The following is a 26,236-nucleotide window of genomic DNA, read 5'->3' on the forward strand; positions in this document are numbered from 1 at the left end:
CACAGCCATTAGAACAGTGGAGAGGTATACATAGTTTTGTGAGTGTGTATGCATGTATACAAAGCTGTATGCAAACAATAAAGCAACTAGCTGAGTAGTTTGACCAGCTTGAAATTGTATTGGTATTGTGTTTGGCTCTGGGAACACACCCTGTTAAAACTGATAACTGTACAGTGAAACTTTTAGGGAGTGGTTTCCTTTGTCTAGGGATCTGTCAGGACATTTGATAAGTGGTGACAAAACAAATCATAAAAATGCAATTATAAAGGGGAAAAAAATAAAAGGGTTGGGCATTCCTTGTGGGGACATCTAATTAAAACAGCTTGGTTCATTTGCAAAACTTGAGCCATTTATAAATCCTTGATGTTTATATAATGCATGTATAAAGAATTACAGTCATTCATAACAATACAGATAATGCTATTGTCACTCTCAGTTATGCAGACCAAATATTCACAAAAATACCAACAAGAAATGATGATCTCCTTATTGTCTTTCTACACTTCCCTCATTGCCTATCTCTGCACACATCAAATTAAACTGGTCGCATCTGTCTTTCCACACTCCATTCTCCACCTGTCAGCCCCCTCCTATCTTCAGTCCTTCTCCTCTCCTTCTCCCCCCACCCTGCTGCCTGCTCCACCAGCTCTCTCTATTCCCCTGCCCCCAAGTGGCGGATGTAGAATATTTCCATCAGGGTCAGACTGCTCAATTTGTCAGTCACCTTGATCCATTTGTCCAGGTCACCCTGACCCACATATTAGATTGAGTATCTACTTTTTCTCTCTAGTCTTTTTAACGTGGTGTTGGGCTATGAACTACAAGCACAAAATTAACTCCAAAACATAAGATTAGCAAAACATTTGTCACATGCATTAAAAAAGAAATTCAACAATGCATTATTACCTGTATTCTATTGTTCCATAATCTAATCTTTTTACACGAAATGTTTGCATGCCCACTCTTTCAAGGTGAGGAATCGTGGCTTGGCTTTGACTCCTACCAGAAAATAAAAATACTACTACTACTACTACCAATAATAATAATAATAATCCGAATATGTGTTGGTTTATTATTGCTCATCCTCCTGAATAATAAGACTGTATTAACAACCTATGATGTCACTCCTTTTTCCTTGTGCTGAAATTATAATTTAAAATTATCTTAAAAAAAGGAGATAAGATCTAAACTTTTCCTATATATATATTACATTATTATTGTCATTGCTATCATCATCATCATCAATAATAATAATAATAATAATAATAATAATAATAACAACAACCAAAAAACTAATTATAATGGGGCTTAATTTAAGACACTGATCTACATCAACTTAAAATGTAAAGCTGTATATCCCACCAAAAAACAACAACAACAACAACAAAAGCAAACATGATCCCTATACAGAGGAGCGTTACACTGTAAACGCTGTTAATACAATACAGGCTGAAAGAAATAAAGAAATAAAGAAATAAAGACACTCCCGGCAACAGGAAGTGACTGAGCATGGCGGTACAGTCACTTCCGGTATCTGGCGGCGAGCTCGGCGTGTTCCTCCATCCTGGCATTTCGGCTCTTCATCCTGGTCCTGCGAAGTGCCCGGACCCAGAGCAGGAAGTAAGTAACAACCCAACCGAAAATTCGGCGTCTCCATGGGGACGGGCGGCGCAGGGGTGAGCCCCGGGGAGCGCGACTGGCACCCGCACCCGCACCCGCGCCCGCAGCGCCCTGCCCTGCCCTGCCTCCACAGCGCCGCGAATATGGCGTCTCTTGTTTTTGTCTCTGTGCATTTGCACAAATTGGAAACATGGCGACTTCAAAAGTGCACAAAGAATCTCATTTTCTGTGCACCGCGTCTGCCTGTCACAAGCGCCCGTACAGCACGAAGAGGCATCGCTAGTAAAACAGGCTGTCCTGTGGAGGAGGGGCGCCGGCCGTTCAGGTCGATAGCCCGCACTTATTGTCTTTATATTGCGCGAACACGTACACAGCTTTTGGCAATTAAACGCACCCCCTGTCATGTTGCAGTAGGCACTGCCAACTTTGATTGCTGTGTTTCAGAAGTCTACTGTGTTCAGCAGACTTTTGGGAGCGGTGGGCAGCTGATGTGGTTTATTAAACACAAAGCGAGTGCATTGGTCTGCTGTTCTTGATCACCTTCATTTTGGGAAGGTGTCACACGTCCTGAACGAAGAAACATGTTTTAGTACAGAAGCAGCAAATGTTTCCTTCCTATAAAAGGAGAAGTGCAGAATAAATGAAATTATGATCAACTGGGTGTGATGTTGGTTGTTGAGATCTTGCATCCCCCACCGCAAATACTTACAAAATACTATGATTTTTTGCAATAGTAGAAAACATTGCCATTTGAACATGTAAGCTGACAATAGTAGGCAATTGACTGCACTAGATGTGGGGGGGTCCCAGCACATCTGTCTTGTCTTGTCACAGCAAAAAAAAAAGGGGGTGGGGTTGTAGTATTCATTTATTTTCATTCAATGCTGAAGTGTAACAACAGCATACATACTCGCATAGTCTGTCCAACAGATTTAAAAGAAGTTTGCACAATAATTAGCCTGCTTATGGCTAAATCAGTTATTAGAGAAAGAAAGAAAAAACTGTCAAAAGGTGAATTAGAAGAATTGGATGTAGTGGATCAGTCTAATATATATATATATATATATATATATATATTTTTTTTTTTCAGGTTGAGTATGAACACAATTGAGGATGAGTCAGGCACAGTGACTTTGGAAACCGTAAACTCAGTTACATTAACTCAGGACACTGACGGGAGCATTATACTCCACTGCCCGCAGAATGGTGAGTTTACAGCAATATCGTTTCTGTGCCTAGTATAGAGCTGAAAAGCTTTAAATAACAAAAACAAAATCAATGAACAATTATACAAATTAGAATATTATCGTGATTATTCATTATCAGTATGAATTGACAGGATTTGAGTTTTGATGCATGCGGCTCTGAGGCTGGAATGAAGAGTCTAGGTTGGCTTTGTTCACAGACACTGAAGACCTGGAGTCGGATGAGAGTTTAGAGACTTCGCACAAGAGACTGCGCTTATCCACAGAAGATGACCAACATTTGTCTGGATCCGCACCGAGGATTTCGGTTGTCACACTCCCCAGTAAGACAGTGTTGATTATTCATTGCTGTTGCAAAATCTAGTCACAGACATACAGCCTTTGCAAAATGTCTTCAGTTACACATCTTTAGGGAGAGAGAGGTGGTAGCAAAACATTATACTTTATTTTATTGAATCACTGGCTTTGTTTTTAATTGATAAAGAAGGCCGTTTCTTGTAAAACAGTTGCATGACTCCTGTTCACCCCAGTTTCAGAGAACGATGAGAGTTTTGAGGTGACAATGACAGCCACCACAGAGATGACGGAGAGTGACATCAGTGATGGGGCTGTGGCACAGATTCAGGTAACATTCGAGTCATAGTCCTACTGCTGCTTTCCTAAAGTATTTCCAAACAATTTCACAGGACAATTGCTCTTTGATTTAAATTGTTTTTATGTACTTATTTGTCATACAGTCACTTCTCAGTAACTCATAATATACTTGACAATTAGTGTACCTCTTTATGAGTTCTTCAAACAGTATGCAAATCAATATGATTAATCAGTTTAATGGTCCTTTCATTTTGGAAAACAAAAACATTTAGTTAATTTATTTGTCTTAGATTTCTGGTGTTCTAGTTTTTAGTATGAGTTTATTTATGAGTTGAGAAAATTAGGGAAGGACAAAAGTGCGATTGCTGCAAAAAATGTTCCTGAAAATAACATAATTAACCTAATTTTGGGATAATATATTGCTGCAAAGGATTTAGTGCAATGTATGTTTTAGTGTGATTAATAATGGAAAGGTATATCAAAGAACCTTGGCGTACATTCATTTTGTTTAGTGTGCATTTATTTGGATTGTCGGAGCATTGTTCTTTTGAATGTGTTTTTCTGGCCTTGACAACATCAAATTAGTTCATTTATTCTGATGTCCAGATTCTTCAGAATGATGGATCACTGTCTCCCCAAAAGACGGAGGATGTGTCCCCTGTCAGCCAAGCTTGGTTCACTACTAAAGAAGATAAGGATTCCCTAGTGAATAAAGGTAGAGATGCTGCTTTAATAGACATTGGTGATGCATTGTAATTGTCACAAATAAATGCGTGTATTGTAAAGAGACAACAACCAGCATTATTACAAGACAATGTTTCTTACCTTACCCTTAACTGTCATAATACACAACAGTAAGAAATCAAATACTTCAGAAAGACAGGGATCCAAAATACAGCAAGTTGGGATTTGACACTCAGGGTTCTGTGAATAATATTTGAGTTCTCAGGTATATAAATTCATTGACATCTGAGATTTTCCCTTCAAAGCTGAGTTACAAAGTTACATTATTTTAATTAGAGATTATGTTCCCCGTGTAATTAACAACTGCTAATCAACATCTCAGATACGAATTTCCAATTGTTTCTCTTTTGCTTAGGTCATAAGTGGAAACAGGGAATGTGGTCTAAGGAGGAGATAGATATCCTCATGAGCAACATCGATCAATATTTAAAGGTGAATATGCAAGTAGGAGTTTTGTGTCAGTCACATTGAGGCCTTTTTCAAAGCAAAAGCTGTTACGTTTTTTTTTTTTTTTTTATGTAGGCATATTGTACATTAAAAAAAAGTAATTTAGAAATATGAATTGATGAAATTATGTGTGTTCCTCCTTCATGTACAGAATCGGGGAATCCAGGACCCCACAGAGATTATCTTTGAAATGTCCAAGGACGAGAGGAAGGATTTCTACAGGAGCATTGCCTGGGGGCTCAACCGCCCCCTCTTTGCAGTTTATAGACGAGTTCTTCGCATGTATGATAACAGAAACCACGTTGGGAAGTAAGTGGGTTTTAAATCCTCGTCAGCTGAAATGACTCCGCAGTGAGCAGAGCTGATGCCTCCAGTCCAGGCCGTGCTTCTTCCACAGGGCCCAGTTTAACAAAGCAGGCCTCTGTTCAAGACCTAAACAGCATCATTTTGTCAAACAAACAAAACCCCTCTTTTCTTAGTTGACATAAAACATGCAGTGGTCAACACAATCTTAGGTTATCTGTGTGAGGCGCTGTTCAATTAAAAAATAATAGAAAAAAGAAATCCTATAACAAAGTGGATGTATCATATAGCAGAAAAAATGTCACGTTGCACAAAAAATATATACAAAGTCCCGTGGTGGAGATGCTGGGTTGGACATGCGCAGTGCGCCAGTTGGTTAGAGATTGGGCTCTAATGCCTGTGACCCCGTGAAGGATCCTCTCATCTCTAACCAACTGGCACACTGCGCATGTCCAACCCAACATCTCCACCACGGGACTTTGTATATATTTTTTGTGCAACGTGACATATTTGTTCTGGTATATATATATTTTTTTGCAGAGTGACATATTTGTTCTGCTATATGAAATATCCACTTTGGTATATAAGAACATAAGAACATAAGTAATTGTACAAACGAGAGGAGGCCATTCGACCCATTGTGCTGGTTTGGTGTCCATTAATAACCGAGTGATCCAAGGATACTATCTGGATATGATATATCCACTTTGGTATACGATTTTTTTATTTTTTATTTTTTATTGAATGGCCCCATATATCTGAGTTATAATCACACAGTTGTAACTTGTGTGTGTGTGTATTTAGATTGTAATGCTTGTTTCATTGTTGCATAGGTACACCCCTGAAGAAATCGACAAGCTGAAAGAGTAAGTAGTAAGTTCATATTGATTAGATTAATAGCAAATTGTATGACACGAGACACCAGGGCCTCCAGATCTCATTGTAAGCCTTATATTATTCCTATTCATTTATTATTTATTGCTCATATTCATATTATGAACAATAAATAATATATTATGAATTATTGTTTTTCTGTTTTCCTTTGCTGAATATTTTCTTTATAACTTTCATTCTGCAGAGAATTAGATTCTAAACAAAGCAACATATAATAATAATTAAAAATGTATATACAAATTCACTCATGTAATCATTTTAGTGCCTTGCAGTTAAGTTACCATGTAAATAATATATTTTTTAATAATTTTTTCTGATTTAAATACATTAGGTGTTTGTATATGCAAATACATTTGATTTGTAATGATTCCAGCGAGTTTTATGTAGCAATACATAATTTTCTGAAATAGATTAATTTCTTCTATTTTTCTTCTTGCATTTGTGCAGTAGATATTATACAAAATTAAGTCTTCTATGCATTGTATGAAATGTTGCTCATCAAAGTTGTATAATAATGTGTTGATTTACACTTTTGCGAGTGGTTGGTGGTTTTTATTCTATTTTATTCTATTCTGCTTAAGACTAAGGGAAAAGCATGGCAACGATTGGGCTACCATTGGTGCCGCGCTGGGGAGAAGTGCGTCGTCTGTAAAGGACCGGTGTCGGCTAATGAAGGACACTTGCAATACGGGTATGTCCTCTACTCAGACACTGTCAATACTTTATTTTGGTGATGTTTAAGTGTAATGTAGTAAACACAAAATGTTAGGACCAGCTGTGGGCCTCAGGAGTGAATCACTGTCCATCCTCTTCTCTCAGTCCGAGTGTGAATTCAGAGCAGGAGCTGAACTGTGTTTTTCCCATGAGCTGACTGTGTTTGGGTTTAGGAAAGTGGACCGAAGACGAGGAGCGCAGGCTGGCGGAGGTGGTCCACGAGCTCACGGGCACGGAGCCCGGCCACACCGTCACCCAGGGGGTCTCCTGGGCTTCGGTGGCCGAACTGGTGGGCACTCGCTCTGAGAAGCAGTGTCGCTCCAAGTGGCTGAACTACCTCAACTGGAAGCAGAGCGGCGGCACGGAGTGGACGAAGGAGGACGACATGAATTTAATCAAACGGTACAGTGCTGTTGCGTGTCTCTTCTCATCACACAAGTGTTGTGCTTGTGCTGAATGTTTTGTGTACGGTGTTACGAACACTGTGATTGGCCAGCAAGCTGTTACCCAGAGTGCAGTGCGTTTCTTTGCTGCTACTGTCAACGGAACTGTGTTAGATTTCAGGCTGTTCTCACAGGATTTCTGAACTGGAGGTGGCGGATGAAAATGACATTAACTGGGACATCCTGTCTGGCGGCTGGAGCAGCGTCCGCTCCCCTCAGTGGCTGCGGAGCAAATGGTGGACGATTAAAAGACAAGTCTCGAACCACAAGGACCTTCCTTTCCCTGGTAACAGGTTTTCCTTTGATTCCTCTTCCTTTTGGTTTACGAAGCTTGAAAACACCCATAATGACTGTTATTGTATAGTTGTTATTATTATAACATCCATGTGGAGGTGTGAGAGAACCTCATGCAGGAATTCATTACATCTACACTCACCAGAAGCACAGCGTTACCTACAAATGTAGTTCAGCATGTTTTGTAATTATTGGTATGTTTGTTTTGAAGTTCTTCTCAAAGGCCTCCAGGATCTGGTAGAGAACCAACAGCCGGACAGTAAATTCGGTCTGGGGTCGCGGGCCGGCAGCACCTCTCCCTCCGCGATGCAGCAGGTGCAAATCCGAGTGGCTCACCTGGAGGAGAGCAACAGCATCTCTCCCAACCCGCTGACAGCCCTGCAGATCCCCGTGCAGATCCCAGTGCAGATCACACATGTCTGTAAGGTCACGGCACTGTTGAGCGGTTTTGACTCTAATCCTGTGTTCCTAAAGTGTAGCCCGGCTGAAGTAAACAATATCATCTTATCTATATCATCAGTTTGATTAGATTGAAGTGTTAGTGTTTGACTTTTATGATTTGCAATTCAGCTGTGCTTTTTTCAATTGACTATTGATATTCTCCATATATGTTTTTTTCCGTGAAGCTTCTTCAGATACCTCAGTTGCTGCTAATGACACAGAGACAATAACACTAAACACAGGAACGCTGCAGACCTTCGAAATCTTACCCGTGAGTATCAATTTTCAAGACAAAATGGCAGTCCAGTCACAACAAGCTTTGGATAATTTATTTGAATACCTAGAACTATCGATTTCTTGTTCTGTTAATGCAAAATGCAATTTGAATAGCAACATATCAAGAAACCCACACACTGTAGGGCTCTGTTTTCTTGCTGCAGATGTTATTCAACAAATTGAACATACAATGCTGGTACAGAATGCATGTTTTAAATAAAAGTGACAACACCTTTAAATGAAATTGAATAAATGAATCAAAATGCTTGATGTTTTTGGATGTTAAATACATAATGTCTCGTTATTTCTTTTTTGCAGTCATTCCACCTGCAGCCAACAGGAACTCCAGGGACGTACTTCATCCAAACTGGGTCAAACCAAGGCCTGCCTTTAACTCTGTCCACCAGCCCCACAGTAACGCTCACTGCAGGGGCATCTCCCTCGTCTCCAGAGCAGATCATTGTTCATGCACTGTCTGTAAGTCATCTGCCTGTTTCTTCAGTATCTGCAATGGTCAGCTGTTCCGAAAACAATCCACAAGATGGTGCTATTTTATGAGCTGAAATAAACTGGTAAATGATTTCAGTAAATAAGCCACTAAACATGACTTTCAACAACTAAACAACTAATTTCATAATTTGTATTGTTTTAAATACAGATAGATAAAATATATGAATTGATAACTGATTAGTTGAAATTACTGTGACTGAAGCGGTGCTGTTTCTATTCACAAGATAAATTCTGTCTCTTAACCCAGCCTGAGAATTTACTCAACTCCAGTGAAAACGTCACTGTTCAGATGTCCCACCCCAGTGTCATCATCCGGACCGTCTCTTCGGACGACATCACCTCCCCGGAGTCCATAACCCAGTCGGACCTGACGGTGGAACATTCTGTCCTAGAAAGCACTCGGGAGACTCCTGAAGTGGACGTCTTCAGCTCCGATATCCACGCAGATAAACTAGGCCATGTCAAAGGTGACACTCAGAGACAAATGGACGGCCAGGCGTCCCTCAGTGGCTCAGAAACAGCGAAGTTCTTGGAGGGCACTACGGAGGAGCCCAAGGACGATGCGGCCGAGACTGGACTCCAGTCAGAGGAGGGGCAGGAGGACCTGACTGCTACATATACAGCACAGGTAAACTCTCTAGCTTTGTGTTATCGGAGCTTCACGCCATATCTGAACAACACATTTAAAAATGCGTATCTGGAGAGAAATTACCGAGGTGTGCCAAGAGTGCACATCGAAACAGATACTGTGGAGAAGCAGTGATGCTTAAGCATGTCGAGGGATCTGATCTGAAATGTGCGTCTGTGGGGGTTTTCCCTTCTCTCTTTAGACTTTAGTGGTACATAATTTATGCATCTCTTCTCTCTTTCTTCCCCTAATAGCATGCGACTTTCAGATCAGTCATATGATGCCACAATTCTCTGTATATTCTGCTTAAATATTCATTATTTGCGGTAATAACATGTTTGTGTGGTAGAATTTTGAAGTTGAATCTGAAGTTGGCATATTAGAAACTACAGTAGACATGAAAATACATTGATCTAAGATGCCGATAGCTGATATGGCATAATTGTACATTTGGCAGTTTTCAGCATGTGAACATGATCAGAAAATGTCCCTTTATTATTTACCTAGACTCTGGGTTCTCCCACAATGGAAGAGCAAGTCAGTGAATCAACAATAGGAGAAGGCACTGTTCTCATCGTCCCGTCACCCAATGGATTCATGCCGACTACAGACATGGACAACGACTCTGTCCTGCCCTTGACAACACTGACAGGTCAGAGGAATGGCTGTGACGGAACGTACTGAGATTTGGGAATACCTGACTATATACACTCACCTAAAGGATTATTAGGAACACCTGTTCAATTTCTCATTAATGCAATTATCTAACCAACCAATCACATGGCAGTTGCTTCAATGCATTTAGGGGTGTGGTCCTGGTCAAGACAATCTCCTGAACTCCAAACTGAATGTCTGAATGGGAAAGAAAGGTGATTTAAGCAATTTTGAGCGTGGCATGGTTGTTGGTGCCAGACGGGCCGGTCTGAGTATTTCACAATCTGCTCAGTTACTGGGATTTTCACGCACAACCATTTCTAGGGTTTACAAAGAATGGTGTGAAAAGGGAAAAACATCCAGTATGCGGCAGTCCTGTGGGCGAAAATGCCTTGTTGATGCTAGAGGTCAGAGGAGAATGGGCCGACTGATTCAAGCTGATAGAAGAGCAACTTTGACTGAAATAACCACTCGTTACAACCGAGGTATGCAGCAAAGCATTTGTGAAGCCACAACACGTACAACCTTGAGGCGGATGGGCTACAACAGCAGAAGACCCCACCGGGTACCACTCCTCTCCACTACAAATAGGAAAAAGAGGCTACAATTTGCACAAGCTCACCAAAATTGGACAGTTGAAGACTGGAAAAATGTTGCCTGGTCTGATGAGTCTCGATTTCTGTTGAGACATTCAGATGGTAGAGTCAGAATTTGGCGTAAACAGAATGAGAACATGGATCCATCATGCCTTGTTACCACTGTGCAGGCTGGTGGTGGTGGTGTAATGGTGTGGGGGATGTTTTCTTGGCACACTTTAGGCCCCTTGGTGCCAATTGGGCATCGTTTAAATGCCACGGCCTACCTGAGCATTGTTTCTGACCATGTCCATCCCTTTATGACCACCATGTACCCATCCTCTGATGGCTACTTCCAGCAGGATAATGCACCATGTCACAAAGGTCGAATCATTTCAAATTGGTTTCTTGAACATGACAATGAGTTCACTGTACTAAACTGGCCCCCACAGTCACCAGATCTCAACCCAATAGAGCATCTTTGGGATGTGGTGGAACGGGAGCTTCGTGCCCTGGATGTGCATCCCACAAATCTCCATCAACTGCAAGATGCTATCCTATCAATTTGGGCCAACATTTCTAAAGAATGCTTTCAGCACCTTGTTGAATCAATGCCATGTAGAATTAAGGCAGTTCTGAAGGCGAAAGGGGGTCAAACACAGTATTAGTATGGTGTTCCTAATAATCCTTTAGGTGAGTGTATATTGTATAACACAGTGCTTTGAGCTGTGCTTTTTATGAAAACAAAATGTTTAAACCTCTTCTGTTTGATTTTAGATCCTATACTTGAACACCAAGGGGAAGGCTCAGACATTATTGGTTCTGATCCAGCGGACTCAAAAGACATGGATGAATTAGTTGACTGACACAGACTGGCATCACTAACTTTTGTAAATGGATTCAGTACTCTGTGTTCTTCACAAGTAGGTTATTTTAATAGTGTGACCAACATAAGTCATTAAGTATTTAACTTAGTGTAGCTTATGGTACTTCTACACTAAAGGGTAGAAAAAATACTACTGTGCTTTATCTACAATGGTTTAGATATCGGGTCAGTGACGTTCACATGGTTTGATATATACAGGACCTCTTCACCAAGTGAAATGGAAATCTCCGCTCCTGCCCTATTATGTATTTCTGGTCAGTGTTAATAAGTTAGGATCACATTTTGGATTCTATTAGAAAGGGTAGTTGCTATACAGATGGAGAAAAAGCACAACAAAACGCCAAATGTCTTTCTGAAACATTGAATAAATGACTTTCCTTTGTGCTTTGCCATTTCAAGGTGATGTAACTTATTTGTCAATTTGAAAGGAAGAACATTCAAACTGCTGATGTTAATTTTTACCATTTTCATCACTCTTCTTTACTAGCTGGATTTGACCTTCGTTTCTGCTGTTTTGGTATTCTTTAATCGTGCTTTCACTTAGATGTGGGCAGACTTGAACAGTCATTAATGACACACTTCTGGTTTAGCAACTTAAGAGTGCTATACTTGTGCAATATCTGTTGGTTGTCTTTCCTTCACTTTTAAAAACACCTTTTGCACCTCATCCAAAGTTTTAAAAGGAATTCAAGGTTGTTTTCATAGCAACAAAATGCATTTTTGTTTTTCAGTTGGATACCATTTTCAATAGGTTTATTCTCCACATCTGCATCTGCAGTCACTCAATACCAGTATAACAATGACCTGCTTCAAATGGGTACCAAATAGAAAAGAGGTAATTTCTGAACGGTGAACATCTTATTTTCAGTAGTTCAAACATTCATAACCTGTAAACAGTATTTGGAAACATTTTCAGGCTTATTATTAGTATTATTATGATAAGGGTACTGTGAACATCTGGCACTGGTGTTCATTTTCAACTTTACAAGTATAAAGTGGTTTAGCCTGGTAAACATGTTGTTGTATGTTAGGAAATGAAATGGGATCCAATTTCTATTGCTGCCTATTGAAAAGATGTTCCTTGAGCTGAATGCCATTGGAGACTTTTCATTTAATGCTTTTTACTTTTCTTTACTTAAGGTAAGAATGTCTAGTCATTTTTTAACACATTTGGTTGTACTGTAAATAGGAAGAAAACAAACACAAAAAAGTTCAGTTTATAGGTATGGAAGGTTTTCAGACACTATGACAAGACTTATTTTAATCCCAAATGAACTACTATTTATATAACTACGTATGAATACTGGATAACATGAATGCATTATGATGTCTTGTGTGTGTTTGAAAGGAAGGAGGTTCAATGTAGAAGAGCATCCTTGGAGTATCTCTACTAGGTGAAATGAGGCCTTTAAATTTGCCGTTATTTAGCCCTGGAAGACTAGCCACAACCCAAACCACTTCCCCTTACTGTTCGGGGGTTCCTCTAATGCAGTGATAATCAGAGAATACTTTTTATTTATTTGTTCATTACACCCCTAACAGCTTGTATGGCAACTAATAATGTTACGCTACCATCAAATACCCAGGCAAGACCGTCAGCATAGCATGGCCAGAACAGTGTTAGGCAGTCAGTGTTCGGCCCACACAGACTCCTTGGAACAAATCATGAACATATATTTAGTCATATTTTCTGGTTGTCATGCACACACAGCAAAATCAGTAGATTAGCTGCCAGATGTAAATATATATCTTCATGATTAAAACCATTTTTAAGCAATTACAAACCAATTGGGGGGGAAATCATTGCAGAATGCTTGATACTTAACTTGTCTATTAGTTGTTAAGCAACCTGAAAAGCAAAACAAAACGTTGTTTGGTCCAAAATACCTAAAGGAAGTGATGTAAATCTTTCAGTCTGTAAATGTGTGCAATGGTTTCTAAGCAACAATGTCACATTGTTTAAAAGTTGTCCATAAAGCCAAATGTATGATGCATTCTTGTATTTTTTGTCAATTGAAGGGCATTGGTGGAGGGTAACAAGGTACAGAATTGATATCTTTAATGTTTTCCCTATAGACAAATACGTATACTTTTATCAGGGTTTCAAATCTTGCACTGGTCCTGTGGTTTCTTATTTACAGGACTTTTTCAGCTACTTCCAAATGTCCATGTAGCATAGTGCATTAATTTATCAGAGAGGATGTTTCATTTTTGTTTTTCCTGTGTGTTTATTTATTAAATAAGAGTTTATACAGCAATGTGGGTAGTTTTCATTCTTTTTTTAATAAAACATTAACACTCATTACTTCCACAGGGGGTTATTTAATGTCCCACAATAGTACAGTATTTTATATTTAGTACATGCTTTTCATGCTGTATCTATGTACCTTCGAAATATTGTGGCTTTGACAAAGAATGGTATTTACCTCAGTGTATTATGCATCCGAGATACACTTGTGGTAAGTCTGTAAAGGTCATTTGACATCAGACTTGGTTTAGTCTTCAAAAAAATATTTAAATAAGATTAAAAAAATATTTTAGCAGAACAGATTTCCCCAGAAACCACTGTAAGCCTAAAGCACTGATTGAATTAGTGTTTACTGTAATTCATAAGTTTGACACTCACCACACACAGACAAATCAAAGCAGTAGAAGTATTGATTTTTTTTTTTTATTTCCTTAAAATTGGAATTAAAACAGATGATTTCTGTCACAGTTTTATTGGCATTTTGATAGTGAATACCATGTTGTTGTTTTTTATATTGAGAGCAATCATTTAGCCTCTTAACTAAAACAAAACAAATGTAATTGGTCTTTTTTTTGTATCAAGTCATCACAATAAGTGCTTTATTAAAAGGAATATAAACCTTTCCAAAAATGAAAAAAATGCCATAGTAAAATTATTGGCAAGTTTGGAATGCACACTTAGCTCTTTAATATACAAATATAAAAAGTTGATGCTTCAGTAGCAATGGCTTTTCCCAGAGCTCGAGGGTCTCCTACAGTTTTTGTTGGCATATCAAAAGTTCAAATGATACCAAGAAAACCCCACTGGTCAGTTGTTTCCTGTAGTAATACAGCAATGCAATTATAGACCAAAGGTTTATAATCTGACCAAAAGCTAAAGTAACTTAAGTGTTGGATTGCGATTGCATAATGCAAATTTCTGACAGACATTTCAAATGTACCAATTTAAAAAAATCCTTACAGTCTCCTACACAAGATCACATGCTTGCTTCATCTTATCCACGACAGGCTATGGTTTTGCTATATGCCTCATAAATATGACAATAAGCTGCTTTCTATACATGTGTGTAACACATAGTGACACTCTTTGGCCACCATAATTAAAGATCTTTAAATATAATCATTTTTTATTAAATTATACAATTATATTACCGCTTCATGTACATTGACTATTACATTCTTTGTGCTTGTATAAGGTACAAAGTATTCATGTAGAACTGCTCCTTTTTTGTCAGTACAATTTCTGTAAGGCATATTGTTATTCATTTTCCCACATCATGGAAGTATAAATTGGCACATATACACAGCATGACAATTGAAAATAAAATAAAGTAAATCAGGTTTCTGAACTTAGGTTCCAGGTCTCCTTGACGATACCAGAAAATCTGTTGGAGGGAAAGTGCATCTTAATTAGCCAATTACATCTGGTTGAAGCTTTTCATACCAGTATAGTTAAAAATGCTCATCATAACCGCACCAATCTTATAACTGTGACCACACAAAGGTCAACCTGAAGTGTAAATATGATCAAAGATCAACACAAAAGTTCATAACCTCTAGGCTCCAAACTCCAAGCCAGCAATTCAAATGAATTCCACTGTTACCTCAAGAGACATGGCAAAAATCCCAAAGCCCTGGATACGAACATGTTTTGCTTGATTCTTGTAAATCTCATCAACAGCTATCCAAAAATGTCAGTAATTGTCTGGAACCCCCCTCCCCTATGAAAATATTTATGTCCAAAATGTGCTAAAAATGGCCAAGAAGTTCATTACAAACTGGTTCATGATTCATGGACTTGAAACCTAGTGTTTCACAAAATTTGGAAGACTAGTCCCTAGGATTTCTTATGGCCAAGAAAAGTTTAGCTGCATTATGCCCCACAGTCTAAAATATAATTAACAAAAAATTGAATAATGTATTCTAACTACACTTAGCAATTTGACAAAATATTTTCTTGAAGTCCATTATGAGTTAATAAGGTGCTACACGTGATGGTCTAAGTTAAACCTATGGCTAGACCAGCAAATCACAAATCTGTAATCTCTCAAGGTTGAATTTATTGTTAGAACCTCTTTCTAGTGTTTATGCATCAAAATGCCATAGGGTACAACTATATAATTTGCGATTTGTGGATGGGTCCAAGTTTTGATTTGGTCTAGACCAGTGGTTTTCAAACCGGTCCTGGAGTACCCCCTGCCCTGCTGGTTTTTGTTCCAACTGAGGTCTTAATTGATTACTTGAATCATTAATTGACCTAAAAGCAATATACCATTCAATTAAGTAATTAAGACCTAGGTTGGAACAAAAACCAGCAGGGCAGGGGGTACTCCAGGACCGGTTTGAAAACCCATGGTCTAGACCCTAGGGTGAATTTTCTGGTTAAAATCACTTTTTCACTTCAGGTTGACCTTTGCAAGATCACAGCTCGAAGGAAAATATTTGGGGGGGGAAATACATGAAAAGCCTTAACTATCTCTAGCACACTGAGAAACATTACCCTTTCTGGTTAAGCTGGCATTAAAAATAAGTTTTTGTTTTTAATAGTAGTCTGTAATTTAAGAAAACTGTTAAAATTAGATTCCAGTAGTGCAGCAGTGCATACTGTGAAATTCTACAGTAATCCAAAGTAGTCAATATAATTAAAATGAATGGTAAAGGCAAGTAATTCTGTTCAGTAATTTAACTCAGATATATATGCAAAGGGTGACCTTCAGTTCAAAGCACCTATAATGTGACCATTGTTATATTGATTTATTGAAAATACATCTAAATCTAATGTGACGATGCAAAATATTTACATAAAAACAATCAATATGGCATATTGCCCCGGAAACATTCTTCCCTACAGCTGTATTACATTACAAAAACATTGGGTATCATTCACTCTGCTGTTAAGCAAATATTTTATGTTATTTGATTAATGTGGTTTGATTTAATGTGTGTAGAGAGCAATTCAATAACAAATTAGATTATACTTTTATGGAATCACTTTTTTGCATTCATGTTTTATTTCTGTTATACAATTCATTTTTTTCGATAAAGTGTTCTAAACTCCTCTTCAGTTCTTCTCTCAATGGGTCAATGCCAATGAACAAACTGATCAGCTGTACTTACTTCTCCAGGTCTAGACTAAGTTAATGTGCTAATAAATCCATTTACAATTAATCTCTATCCTAATCTCTCAAAAGTCTCCAGCTGTGGATTACAGCTGTTACCAATTGCAACAAACTCCAAATGCTGACAGCTGCCTCCTAGATCTGTGGTTCTCAACCCTGGTCCTACAGGACCCCCTACCCTGATAGTTTGTTCAATCTGAGCTCTCAATTACTTAATTTAACTAATAATTTCCTGAATCAGAACCTTTTAATTACTTTAAACAGTAGGGGTTTGAGTTAAGTATAAAATTGTATAAGGAACTTATTAACTTTTTATCAGTTAAACAATTAAAAAAGTTAAATGTAAGGAAATTATTACTTAAATTAAGGGTTCACTTAAGTAATTGAGAGCTCCACTGGAACAAAAACCAGCAGGGTCGGGGTCCTCCAGGATCAGGATTGAGAACCATTAACCTAGATGTTAATGATACAGCAGACTAAATTAAACCATCAAATGAGGTCTAACCCCCAGACTTACTGTATTAACTACAGTTATGTGGCCAATACAATAAATGCAACTGTTTTCAAATCTTATTAGTCACTTTAATTAAATATACACATTTTATCAGCAAACAGAGCACTACAAAATTACATATTCAATTTGCAAAAATGTAAAGCCATTAAATATTACAGTTAATGCATTCAATTAACAATGTGCAATTCATAAACAGCCCTTTATGAGACATGTTTGCAATTGCAAGTCTGGATCATATTGGACCGTTCTGCGTGTACAAACAATTGGCTCTAAATAGGTAAATTGGTAAAATAAGTTTTACAACATCACTTCCCCCCCATACCAGATGGAAACAATGGCCTTAATCCCCAGCTGTGGACTAAATTAGTACACTAATAGAAACCTACCATTCTCAAGTTCTAACTGTAATGTTCGTTGCAATTGGAACTGGATATGATCATCTAGAAAGTAGCATATTATCTGTTCTCAAGTTAGACCACTAGGTGCATACCAAATATCAGCCCTGTGCAGTGAGCTGTTGAAGTGAATGGCATTGAAGGCCAATTGACTGCACTGTTTGAAGCAAATGTGGAACTGGAGAGACAGCAGGTGACAGAGCAGCTATAATACCTGGGCTAGCAGGGAATTTGAATATTGCTACAGTAAATATACGTTGGAAGATATTATTTGCATTTTGGCCTTCCGAGACTAAACGTTACTGGAGAGAAATCCATATTGAGTCTGAACCGTCCACATAACCCTATGTTTAATGGAACAATGCTATGAATACAAAGAATATAAAACAATGCTATGTCCCTAGAAAGCAATAGCTATGTTAGTAGGTATGTCATATGAAAAGTGATGTGAAAGACACAGCTAATCTGATTGTAATACACTTCCAAAGGGGCACATGATGAATTACATTACATAAGCACAAGATTTAGATTTCCCCCAAGTATACTTACAAGTATTATTACGGAGGCGCAAATCATAACGATGCAAATGGCCAAGAAGACATTCACAGGTTTCGGAGGTACATTAGGGAAGACAAAAGAACTAATAATTGTTACCTGCATAGAGAAATAACAGGGAAATGCATCATTAAATACTTTAAGTTGAGATATTTGTGCTAACAGTTTATGAAGAGATACAGGTAATAATAATAATAATAATAATAATAATAATAATAATAATGAGTAAGCATCTGTGAACATTTTGTACGATAAACCAAAATGTCAAACATTATTAACTGCATTTTAAACATGGGCTAGTTTAATGCTTATAATTAGTAGCTGTGGTAAGTAGATATGTCTGCTATTAAGGGCAATAAATACTGTCATACACTGATGAGATAGATATTATTGTAGTAAAAAAAGTACTTACTATAACTAGTAAGGATGTGAGGCCACCAACTATTAAGTTGATGATTCGATCCTGCAAAAAAGTAAATAAAAAATGAAAACGTACTGTATATATTCTACTAAAGTTTTGTGCTTATTTTCACTCTGAAGAACCACTTGACACTTTTTCTCTCAGTCACATTTTTACTTTCAGCTCAAAACCTTAAGAAGTTAACATGTACCCATAACTCTGTGATCAGGGTATCAGAAATGAAAATGTCAAACAACTGGAATTAATTCAGGAGGACAGCATGCGTCCAAAAACAGACCAAAGCCAGTATGTTTCTAATGATGATGGTCCAAGCAGTAATATAGGAATATAGAAACCACTGTAATCGATTATAATTGACTATCCTCAAGCAACCAAGGTGCAGCATTTAGCCTGGCTTTGTTCCTTAATTGTAGTTCCTATTTTGCAGGCAGTTCATAACAGATGCTCAACATTTATGTCCTTTGACCTTTTTGTATATAGCCTATTAGAGCAAAATATGGATCAAAGTAGTTTGAATTGGTTGTTTAAGTATACAAAATTGTTCAATACAAAATCACAAGTAATACATGAAGTATCCTTACATTAATAAAATAACTTTCACTGATAAAGTACTGGTAGTAAAGCAATTCATACCCTGGCAGAGGTCTCTCCGAATAAGGGTCTGTTATCCAGTGCACTGGTCCCATACGTTCTGGTTGTAAAATCATCCATTGTCGGCTTATAGTGGTTCAAGTCCTGTACAATAAGCCTTTCAATCTCTCAGTAAACACGCTCCTACGTGTAGATGCACGCAGTACATTTTCATTGAAAACATTTGTTCAGGTAAACAGCATTTCCCAAGAGAGGAGAGTGAGTCCACTACTTTCTGCACATCATTCCCATGGAAGGATTTTCTGTGAATAATTAGAAGCAGTGTTAGTCCTAAAAAAAAATAATAATAATTAAATTGTCTAAATAAAGTTCACTTGTCAGGCTTTTTAACTTTAAAAAGTATTATAATCCCCTCCAAAATTATTTAATTTTTAAAAATCTGTCCAAGTCAATCAAGATACAAACAATGTAAACGATAGCTTTAAAGGACATGACAATAATGACTCGTAGTAACCATGTAAAATAAAATCTAAAGTGGCTTTAATAATAGGAAACCCATCTACATTTAATACCAACCAGTCCAATTAAATCATTGTGTGTACATTTAAATCATAACTATGTTAATTCACAAACAAAAGTATATAAAACTAGTAGTCTTGTGATGTGTAACACAAATACATGCAACCCACAATTGAAATTTAAAGAAATGTTAAGTACGTTTAAGAAATGTAGGCCTTAAATTCTTCGACACATTACAAACAGTCTGCTTTTGTGTCATGTCTGCGTTTCTACCTTGAGGTTAATACAAGTGTAACATTTGTGTCTTTATGAATAACTACCTGAGTCACAACCGTGTCACAATCTGACACTTCAGACAGTACCTTAAATTTACCTTCAAATTTCCATGTCAAGATACAAAAAAGTTATTCTATGGGAGGTCGTCCTCTGTATTTTGATGGCCGATGTCATAGCATCTAAACACATTAGTTTTAATAAATGGGGCAGTCACATGTTACTGAACACTGAAGGTACTTGAAATCTGCAGATATATTTAGAGTTTCTGCTGTTCAAGCCATTTATTAATCATAAGATGCCACTGGTTTTTTCTACAATAATTATAATTCTAAAAATAAAACATTTTTTAGCTTAATCAAAATTTTCACTGTGCTGGCATTGCAGTGTCACATGGCTGTACCACATACTCTCAGGAGACAGAAAAACACCTGCACTCTCCAGTCATGTGAATTGCTCAATGTTTCCTGCATGCAGAGACTAAAACATATTTTCAGTGCATTGGTTCAGTGTAAAGGAAACAGCACATGATGCAAAACTGAACAAGTTAAAGACACTTTGCCATAGGCTACATCACAGCCTGACCTTGTGACAGCAATGAAACATTTCAAATATGCAAACCAAGGAGTGAGATAAGTCATCTGAACGTTTCTATGTAGGGCAACTTTTCTGTAAACTATTGAGATACGTTGGCTGTATTTTTTTCAGAACACAATCAGAAGAGAATGGCAATGAATACCTTGTTTATTAATTCAGTCTGATTGGGAGCGCAGAAGCTGTCAAGGAAATTGTAGAAATGGTTAATAACTGATTTTTTAAATGGAGTTTGTCAAAGCACCTATAAGATATTAGTCAGCAACTTCAACCAGAAAGTTCTATTTTTGAGAGCAACTGTGAGTGGAGTCTAATGTTATAGTTGGTAATTTTACATATGCAGGCATGAAAAAAGGGAACTAGAAACATGAAACAGAAAACAGACAATTCAGGTGCATTTAAAAATCAAAGAACCAAGACAAATCCATCCAAAGTGAAAGGAAATTCTGGGAACAATTAGCTACTACAAACCAAATTAACCTAGTAGGCCAATGTCTCCCAGTGCAAGATATCAGGGTATTGGTATGAACAATAAATCAATATATCTTAATAACTGCTTTCCTGGCATTAATGGTTATATGTACAGTCCCTGGGGTTGTCCCCACAGTACTCCCACACCACTGGCAGAGACATCAGCTGTCTGCATGTTAATGGATAAGTACTTCTCATTGATTTATTTTAAGACAGCAAATTCTCTGTGAAATATTAAAATGCACTCATGTGTCCCCGGCCAGGACCTGAATATGTACCTTTTCAATAAGGATTATGTTGTCCCGATTACAAGAGGATAAGTGGTAAGTAACACCAAGGCATGCTGTCCTGGATGGATATTTATAATGCTAATCAGACTTAGACCGGCCTATTCATCCGGCAGTAATTAGGACATACAATCATGCATACATACATACATACATACATACATACATACATAAGGAGGACTGGATCCAATCATTCAAATGTTCTTACCTGGGGTTTCTGTAGGGTACATGGTGTGTTACTTCCAAGGCCTTGTTTTAAATCCTGAAGTACGACACATTACTCCAAAGATTTGAGCCGCTTAAAACTCCTGACACACATGAAGCGAAGCTGTAATAATACCGTCACCCAGAGGCGTCTGCGTTCACATTACTTACGCCATCGTGCCACCTGCTTTCATTCACTAATAATAATAATAATATACAGACAACGTTATCTACTGTATTGTCCAACATGCTGTACAACTTTATACAATGCAATGTAATGTAAATAATCAACAGCACATAGTTGTGCATGTCAAACTGACGTGGCCAACCTGTGGACGACAGACAGATGTGCCCTCAATAATAATAATAATAATAATAATACATGTCAACGAGTCTGAAAAACGTTGCTTCATGAAAATAAGTCTAAAACTGCTTCCCATGTGGAATAACCTTAACTAAGTACAGGGTAGGACAACAAACGGGCAAATCCAAGTGCCTATCCAATACAATGTGACATTATAAGAAAGCATGAAAGAGGGTTTCGACACGCAATCAGTTCTTTGCGTGTCTTATTAATTGCCATGTAAACAGAGCCGAGTGAGAAAGACAACCATAATATGAGTCTCGATTCAGAAAGTGTGCCATATTATTACAAGAGAGATAAGGATCTTAAATGTCTCGGTAAAAGAGGGCTAACTCACCTGGCAGGAAAAGAAACAAAGCAGTTTTATTGTTTCTTCCCCACAGCTGCTGCTGCAACCGCACAACTTAACACTGAATCAGGTCAGCTGTGAGATTAAAGGAAAGTGTGCTTAAAGGGGACGTCCGCGCTTGACAGATTTTATTCTCGGCGACGTTAAAGTCGTCCTGTAGTGTAAACAATGATATTCCGACTCTATGTTCGCATAGAAAAGTTATGTAGAAATATGTATTTGTGTAGCAGAAATAGCGTTATATGCATATGCATGTGCATGATTGTTTAGACTGAAGATTTTACATTGAAAAAAGAGGGATGTACATAGCTGAACAATGAGACCCACTCAAAATAACTGTTCTTATTCAGCATTAAATACATGTATTTGCAGCTTATGTGCACCATAAAGGTCTTGAGCAATAGTCTTGTGAGCCATGTAACTTCCCGATTACTTCTGTCCCTCACAGTGAATTTAGATGATTCATTGGTAAATTTAAACCGGGTAAAACTTCATGAGTAAACAAGTATTTTGGAAAAAGAAATGAAACCAAACCCTCACATGGATCATGAAATTGGGCTATGCTGCATCTATCTTCTAACATGTTTGTGATAAGTGCTACAAAACCCATCAGGAGTGGCATCCCATTAAACAAGGAAGCAATAACACAAATGTTTAATAATGAACATAAACTTTTTACAGTTTAAATGAAGGTGAAACCTGAAAATGCATGTTCACACATACAGGAACCTATGTGTATTCATTTAAATATCGTGTTGTTGTTTTTAGCTAATTTTGATTAAAACTTGTTTAATGATCAGTTACAAAACAAGTCAGGTCATACAAACTAGAGTGGTGCAACAGAGGTTGCAAGTTGGGTGGTATTGTGGTCAAGCTGATGTAAAGTATGGTTTCCTTACATAGACACATTTCGCATTATTGAACATGCTTCTTTATTTCAAGAATTTTAGAATCCACTTTCAAAAAGATGCCTTCGTTCGGCAACTTACAGAGAATAGTGTTCAACAGTTATTCTTATTAGTGTAATATCTAAGCAAACCACCTTTAAATTCAAATGCTCCCTTTTCAGCACTAGTGCTCCGCATTTGAATATCTCCTCAGACCAGATGCGATGAGAGAATATACAGAGCTGATAACTTGTGATAACTTGTTTGGAAGGGCTCTAGCAATTCTCAGAAACTGAAGTCATAGATAATAGTTAAAAATGTAATTGAAAATATTATAAAAACAAAAATATTATACTCTTAATGGAAATCAAAAGTTTCTGAAATTCTTGAGAGTAGAAAAGAAAACTGTCCCCATGTTGTCATCTAATTAAATTGAATGAATTTATTAAATTGTAGCTTCTATAAGTTAACCTTACACTGACATATTCAACAAATAATATGATAAAACACACTTTAGTCTCATAACGTTTATTAAATACATTTATTTTAACATCATGTTTTACTTAGTTTTGGTACTGATTCATGTTTCTGTTTCATTTCAAGGTACTGCAGTACAGCTATACTTCCTACTTTTATGTTTAGATAAGATTCACATTGTTGTTTTTTTTTCCTTACAAGGAATGACTCCATGAGAAGACAGATAGGGTGTAGAATACACAAGTTAGTAAGCATATACTTTAACTTTACGAACTTCCTTGTCTTCACATTCTCGTTTTCTGTTGTAGTAATAGAAAGTGTTGTCTCGTCGTTGCAGTTTCTTCACAAACCCAGTTTCAGGCCATCGGTCAATCTAGGAAGTGTTAATAAATACATTAATATATAATTAAATAAATCATATAAAATATAGCACAAGAAGCTTTTAATCAATCATCTGATCCAGGTACAAGCACACCAACGCCTATTTAAAAAGCATTGCAGTACATTGGTACAATATTGCTTTATCTGTGGACAAACTATTTTTTCCTGGTAAATATGAAACTTATGGCAGTAAAGGTTTATAAAACAAACAAACAAGAACTTATTTGTGATGAATGAACTCCTGAGAATATATTTCATTTTTTTCAGTGGCAGAAAAATAGTGATATTGTGTAAATAGAGCAAACTGAAATATTTCACATCAACAATAGAAATACTGATCTGATCAAATAAACCACCATTCAATATAGAGAGAGGCTAAATTATTTCACATACAAGATTCATCTTCAGCAGAACAACTTCTATTAAACAATTAGGACGTCTGGAATAGCCACTAGTCAGTTAGGCCTATTTAATGATTTGCTTATCTTTATTTTTAGCATATTTCTATACCACAGGCAGTAATCTAATTAGAAATCCCAAGATATCACTCACAAAGGGACCAAAATGAACTTGAATATAATTAGCAATAATTATATGGTGGTTTAAGCCTTTCAGCAATAACACCCTGATTTAAAATCAAATTAAAAATAGGTTGTGTCTTTCTGCTGTGTATGGGCTACATCTCCACATTTGTGTCTGTGATAAATCAACATCATAACAAAGGCAATACTTATAATATTTATAATCTATGTATGTATTATCTTATAGCACACTACCATTACACTGTTATTTATTGTAGAAAGGACAAAGGTTTGCACCTTCTGTGTTCTGATTGTCAAGACTCAGTTTAACTAATTTTCTGTAGTCTGCCTGCTATGCTATATCTATTTAAAATGTTACAATTGAATCCCGAGTAGCAGTAGTAGTAGTAGTAGTATATATATATATATATATGAAAGGTTATGTTTGGGGCTGGAGTCTGCTAGTATTTTGAAAATAAAAACAAACTATTAAATAAGCAGTTACATTTTGGGCTGCTACTTAATTTTGCATCTTCAGTTCTACCCCAGATTATTAAGAAGTAACATATTTTTATTAAAAACATCATCTCGGCACTCCCAACATATTCTACAATTCAGATTGATCTCATCTTTAATGCACATTGTATGAGGTAATACTGTATCGCACTAACTAAGAATGTCGGGTTCTTCAGACCAAGGTAAAATGTAATTTAAATCACTGAAATAGATGTAAATAAATAAAAGGTGAACTAAATATAGTGTTCGACATCATTCTGTTCTCAATGCACATTTATTTAAAAATGACCATCCTCAATATCAGGCTTGCTCTTTCTTACCAGATCCACTTGCTTGATTTGCTTGTACTCCAGCTCGTCTCTGTACCCGGCCTGCTGGAAGCGGTACAGGTCCTCCACCTCGCCGCTCCACTGGCTGGCGCGGCTCATGGACCTGGGCTGCGCGTTGGCATCCACATGGGCCGCGCACGTCATGGTGCCACCGGGTACACAAGCTGTGCCAGGGAGTGCGGCAGCATCAGTGACAGATACACCCCAATTTCAGTGCATGTGCTTTGCCTTAGTACTTCTGTATACAGAGCCATGCATGTGTTTCTCCGTCTCTTCTTGATCTCCAGTGCAGGCCCGCATCTCTGTATAACTGATGCGCTGGAGGGAGCAGGTTAATGACTATCTCAATGACATAAACTTATTTCCGTAACTGGCATACCCGGTGTCGATGCTGTCATCGACGCTTTCAACGTGTATTCCTCAAGTCAAGTATGATATAACTTTGATATAGGCTTTGCACGTGTTAACATAATACTATCGACACGTATCCTACATGTGGCAGCCTAACTATATTACGACCGTAGGATTTTATGTTGTATTTGTAGATAACAGACGTGCATAGAAAAAGCCCTATGCTTAGTTACGTATCTGTGTACGTAGGCTATATATGAACATATCTGTTTACCTATTTAAAGGGCGATATATATATAGATACAGATACATGACTAGATACATGTATAATGTTTAAATTCGTTGTTTTACTTACTTTATAAGGAGCTGATGTTTGCGGCTGGTTATTTCAAGAGACAGGCGTCCAGTGGTTTCCTAGCAACTGTGGAAGTCCCAAAAACAGTCAGTCAGGCCGAGGCTGGTTAAAGGCTTACCCGGAGTGAGAGTTATGGCCAAGCGGAAATAAACGCGGAGTTTTTTAATAATAACACGTATTTTCCTTAAACTAGACATTTAAATGATGAGTGAATTTACGTAATTACATATTTCACAGTTTTCTAGCGCACCGTGGACTGATCAAGGCAATATTAATTATTTTGTACTA

The 26,236-nt window shown here is 37.4% G+C and overlaps 3 protein-coding genes across 7 annotated transcripts; 1 reads left to right on the forward strand and 2 right to left on the reverse strand.

Moving 5' to 3' along the window:
* The first annotated feature begins 1,479 nt into the window (after positions 1-1,479).
* On the forward strand, positions 1,480-13,486 carry dmtf1 (cyclin D binding myb-like transcription factor 1). Of its 2 annotated transcripts, none has more exons than XM_066723665.1 (17): positions 1,480-1,620; positions 2,711-2,826; positions 3,026-3,148; positions 3,356-3,450; positions 4,026-4,134; positions 4,519-4,595; positions 4,762-4,919; positions 5,747-5,779; positions 6,389-6,498; positions 6,695-6,923; positions 7,099-7,250; positions 7,470-7,679; positions 7,885-7,970; positions 8,294-8,452; positions 8,733-9,113; positions 9,621-9,765; positions 11,120-13,486. In XM_066723665.1, the coding sequence occupies exons 2-17, from the start codon at positions 2,718-2,720 to the stop codon at positions 11,206-11,208; spliced, it is 2,265 nt and encodes a 754-aa protein (XP_066579762.1). In that variant the 5' UTR covers positions 1,480-1,620; positions 2,711-2,717; the 3' UTR covers positions 11,209-13,486. The 2 variants fall into 2 exon arrangements, with proteins under 2 accessions (XP_066579762.1, XP_066579761.1); XM_066723664.1 differs by lacking the exon at positions 1,480-1,620 and adding an exon at positions 1,742-1,945.
* A 397-nt stretch (positions 13,487-13,883) lies between these two features.
* LOC136771386 (transmembrane protein 243) lies at positions 13,884-22,207 on the reverse strand. Of its 4 annotated transcripts, none has more exons than XM_066723668.1 (7): positions 22,120-22,207; positions 21,423-21,522; positions 20,602-20,638; positions 19,113-19,372; positions 18,471-18,521; positions 18,053-18,157; positions 13,884-14,860 (listed from the first exon to the last, which is right to left on the reverse strand). In XM_066723668.1, the coding sequence occupies exons 4-7, from the start codon at positions 19,188-19,190 to the stop codon at positions 14,738-14,740; spliced, it is 357 nt and encodes a 118-aa protein (XP_066579765.1). In that variant the 5' UTR covers positions 19,191-19,372; positions 20,602-20,638; positions 21,423-21,522; positions 22,120-22,207; the 3' UTR covers positions 13,884-14,737. The 4 variants fall into 4 exon arrangements, with proteins under 4 accessions (XP_066579765.1, XP_066579763.1, XP_066579766.1 ...); XM_066723666.1 differs by having other exon boundaries at positions 21,423-21,615; XM_066723669.1 differs by lacking the exon at positions 21,423-21,522 and having other exon boundaries at positions 22,120-22,206.
* A 1,323-nt stretch (positions 22,208-23,530) lies between these two features.
* Positions 23,531-26,076, reverse strand: meig1 (meiosis/spermiogenesis associated 1). Its single transcript, XM_066724434.1, has 3 exons — positions 25,949-26,076; positions 25,234-25,406; positions 23,531-23,868 (listed from the first exon to the last, which is right to left on the reverse strand). The coding sequence occupies exons 2-3, from the start codon at positions 25,384-25,386 to the stop codon at positions 23,740-23,742; spliced, it is 282 nt and encodes a 93-aa protein (XP_066580531.1). The 5' UTR covers positions 25,387-25,406; positions 25,949-26,076; the 3' UTR covers positions 23,531-23,739.
* Positions 26,077-26,236: the final 160 nt, after the last annotated feature.

This window comes from Amia ocellicauda, chromosome 15 (assembly GCF_036373705.1).
Source record: "Amia ocellicauda isolate fAmiCal2 chromosome 15, fAmiCal2.hap1, whole genome shotgun sequence".
Taxonomy (NCBI): Eukaryota; Metazoa; Chordata; class Actinopteri; order Amiiformes; family Amiidae; genus Amia; species Amia ocellicauda.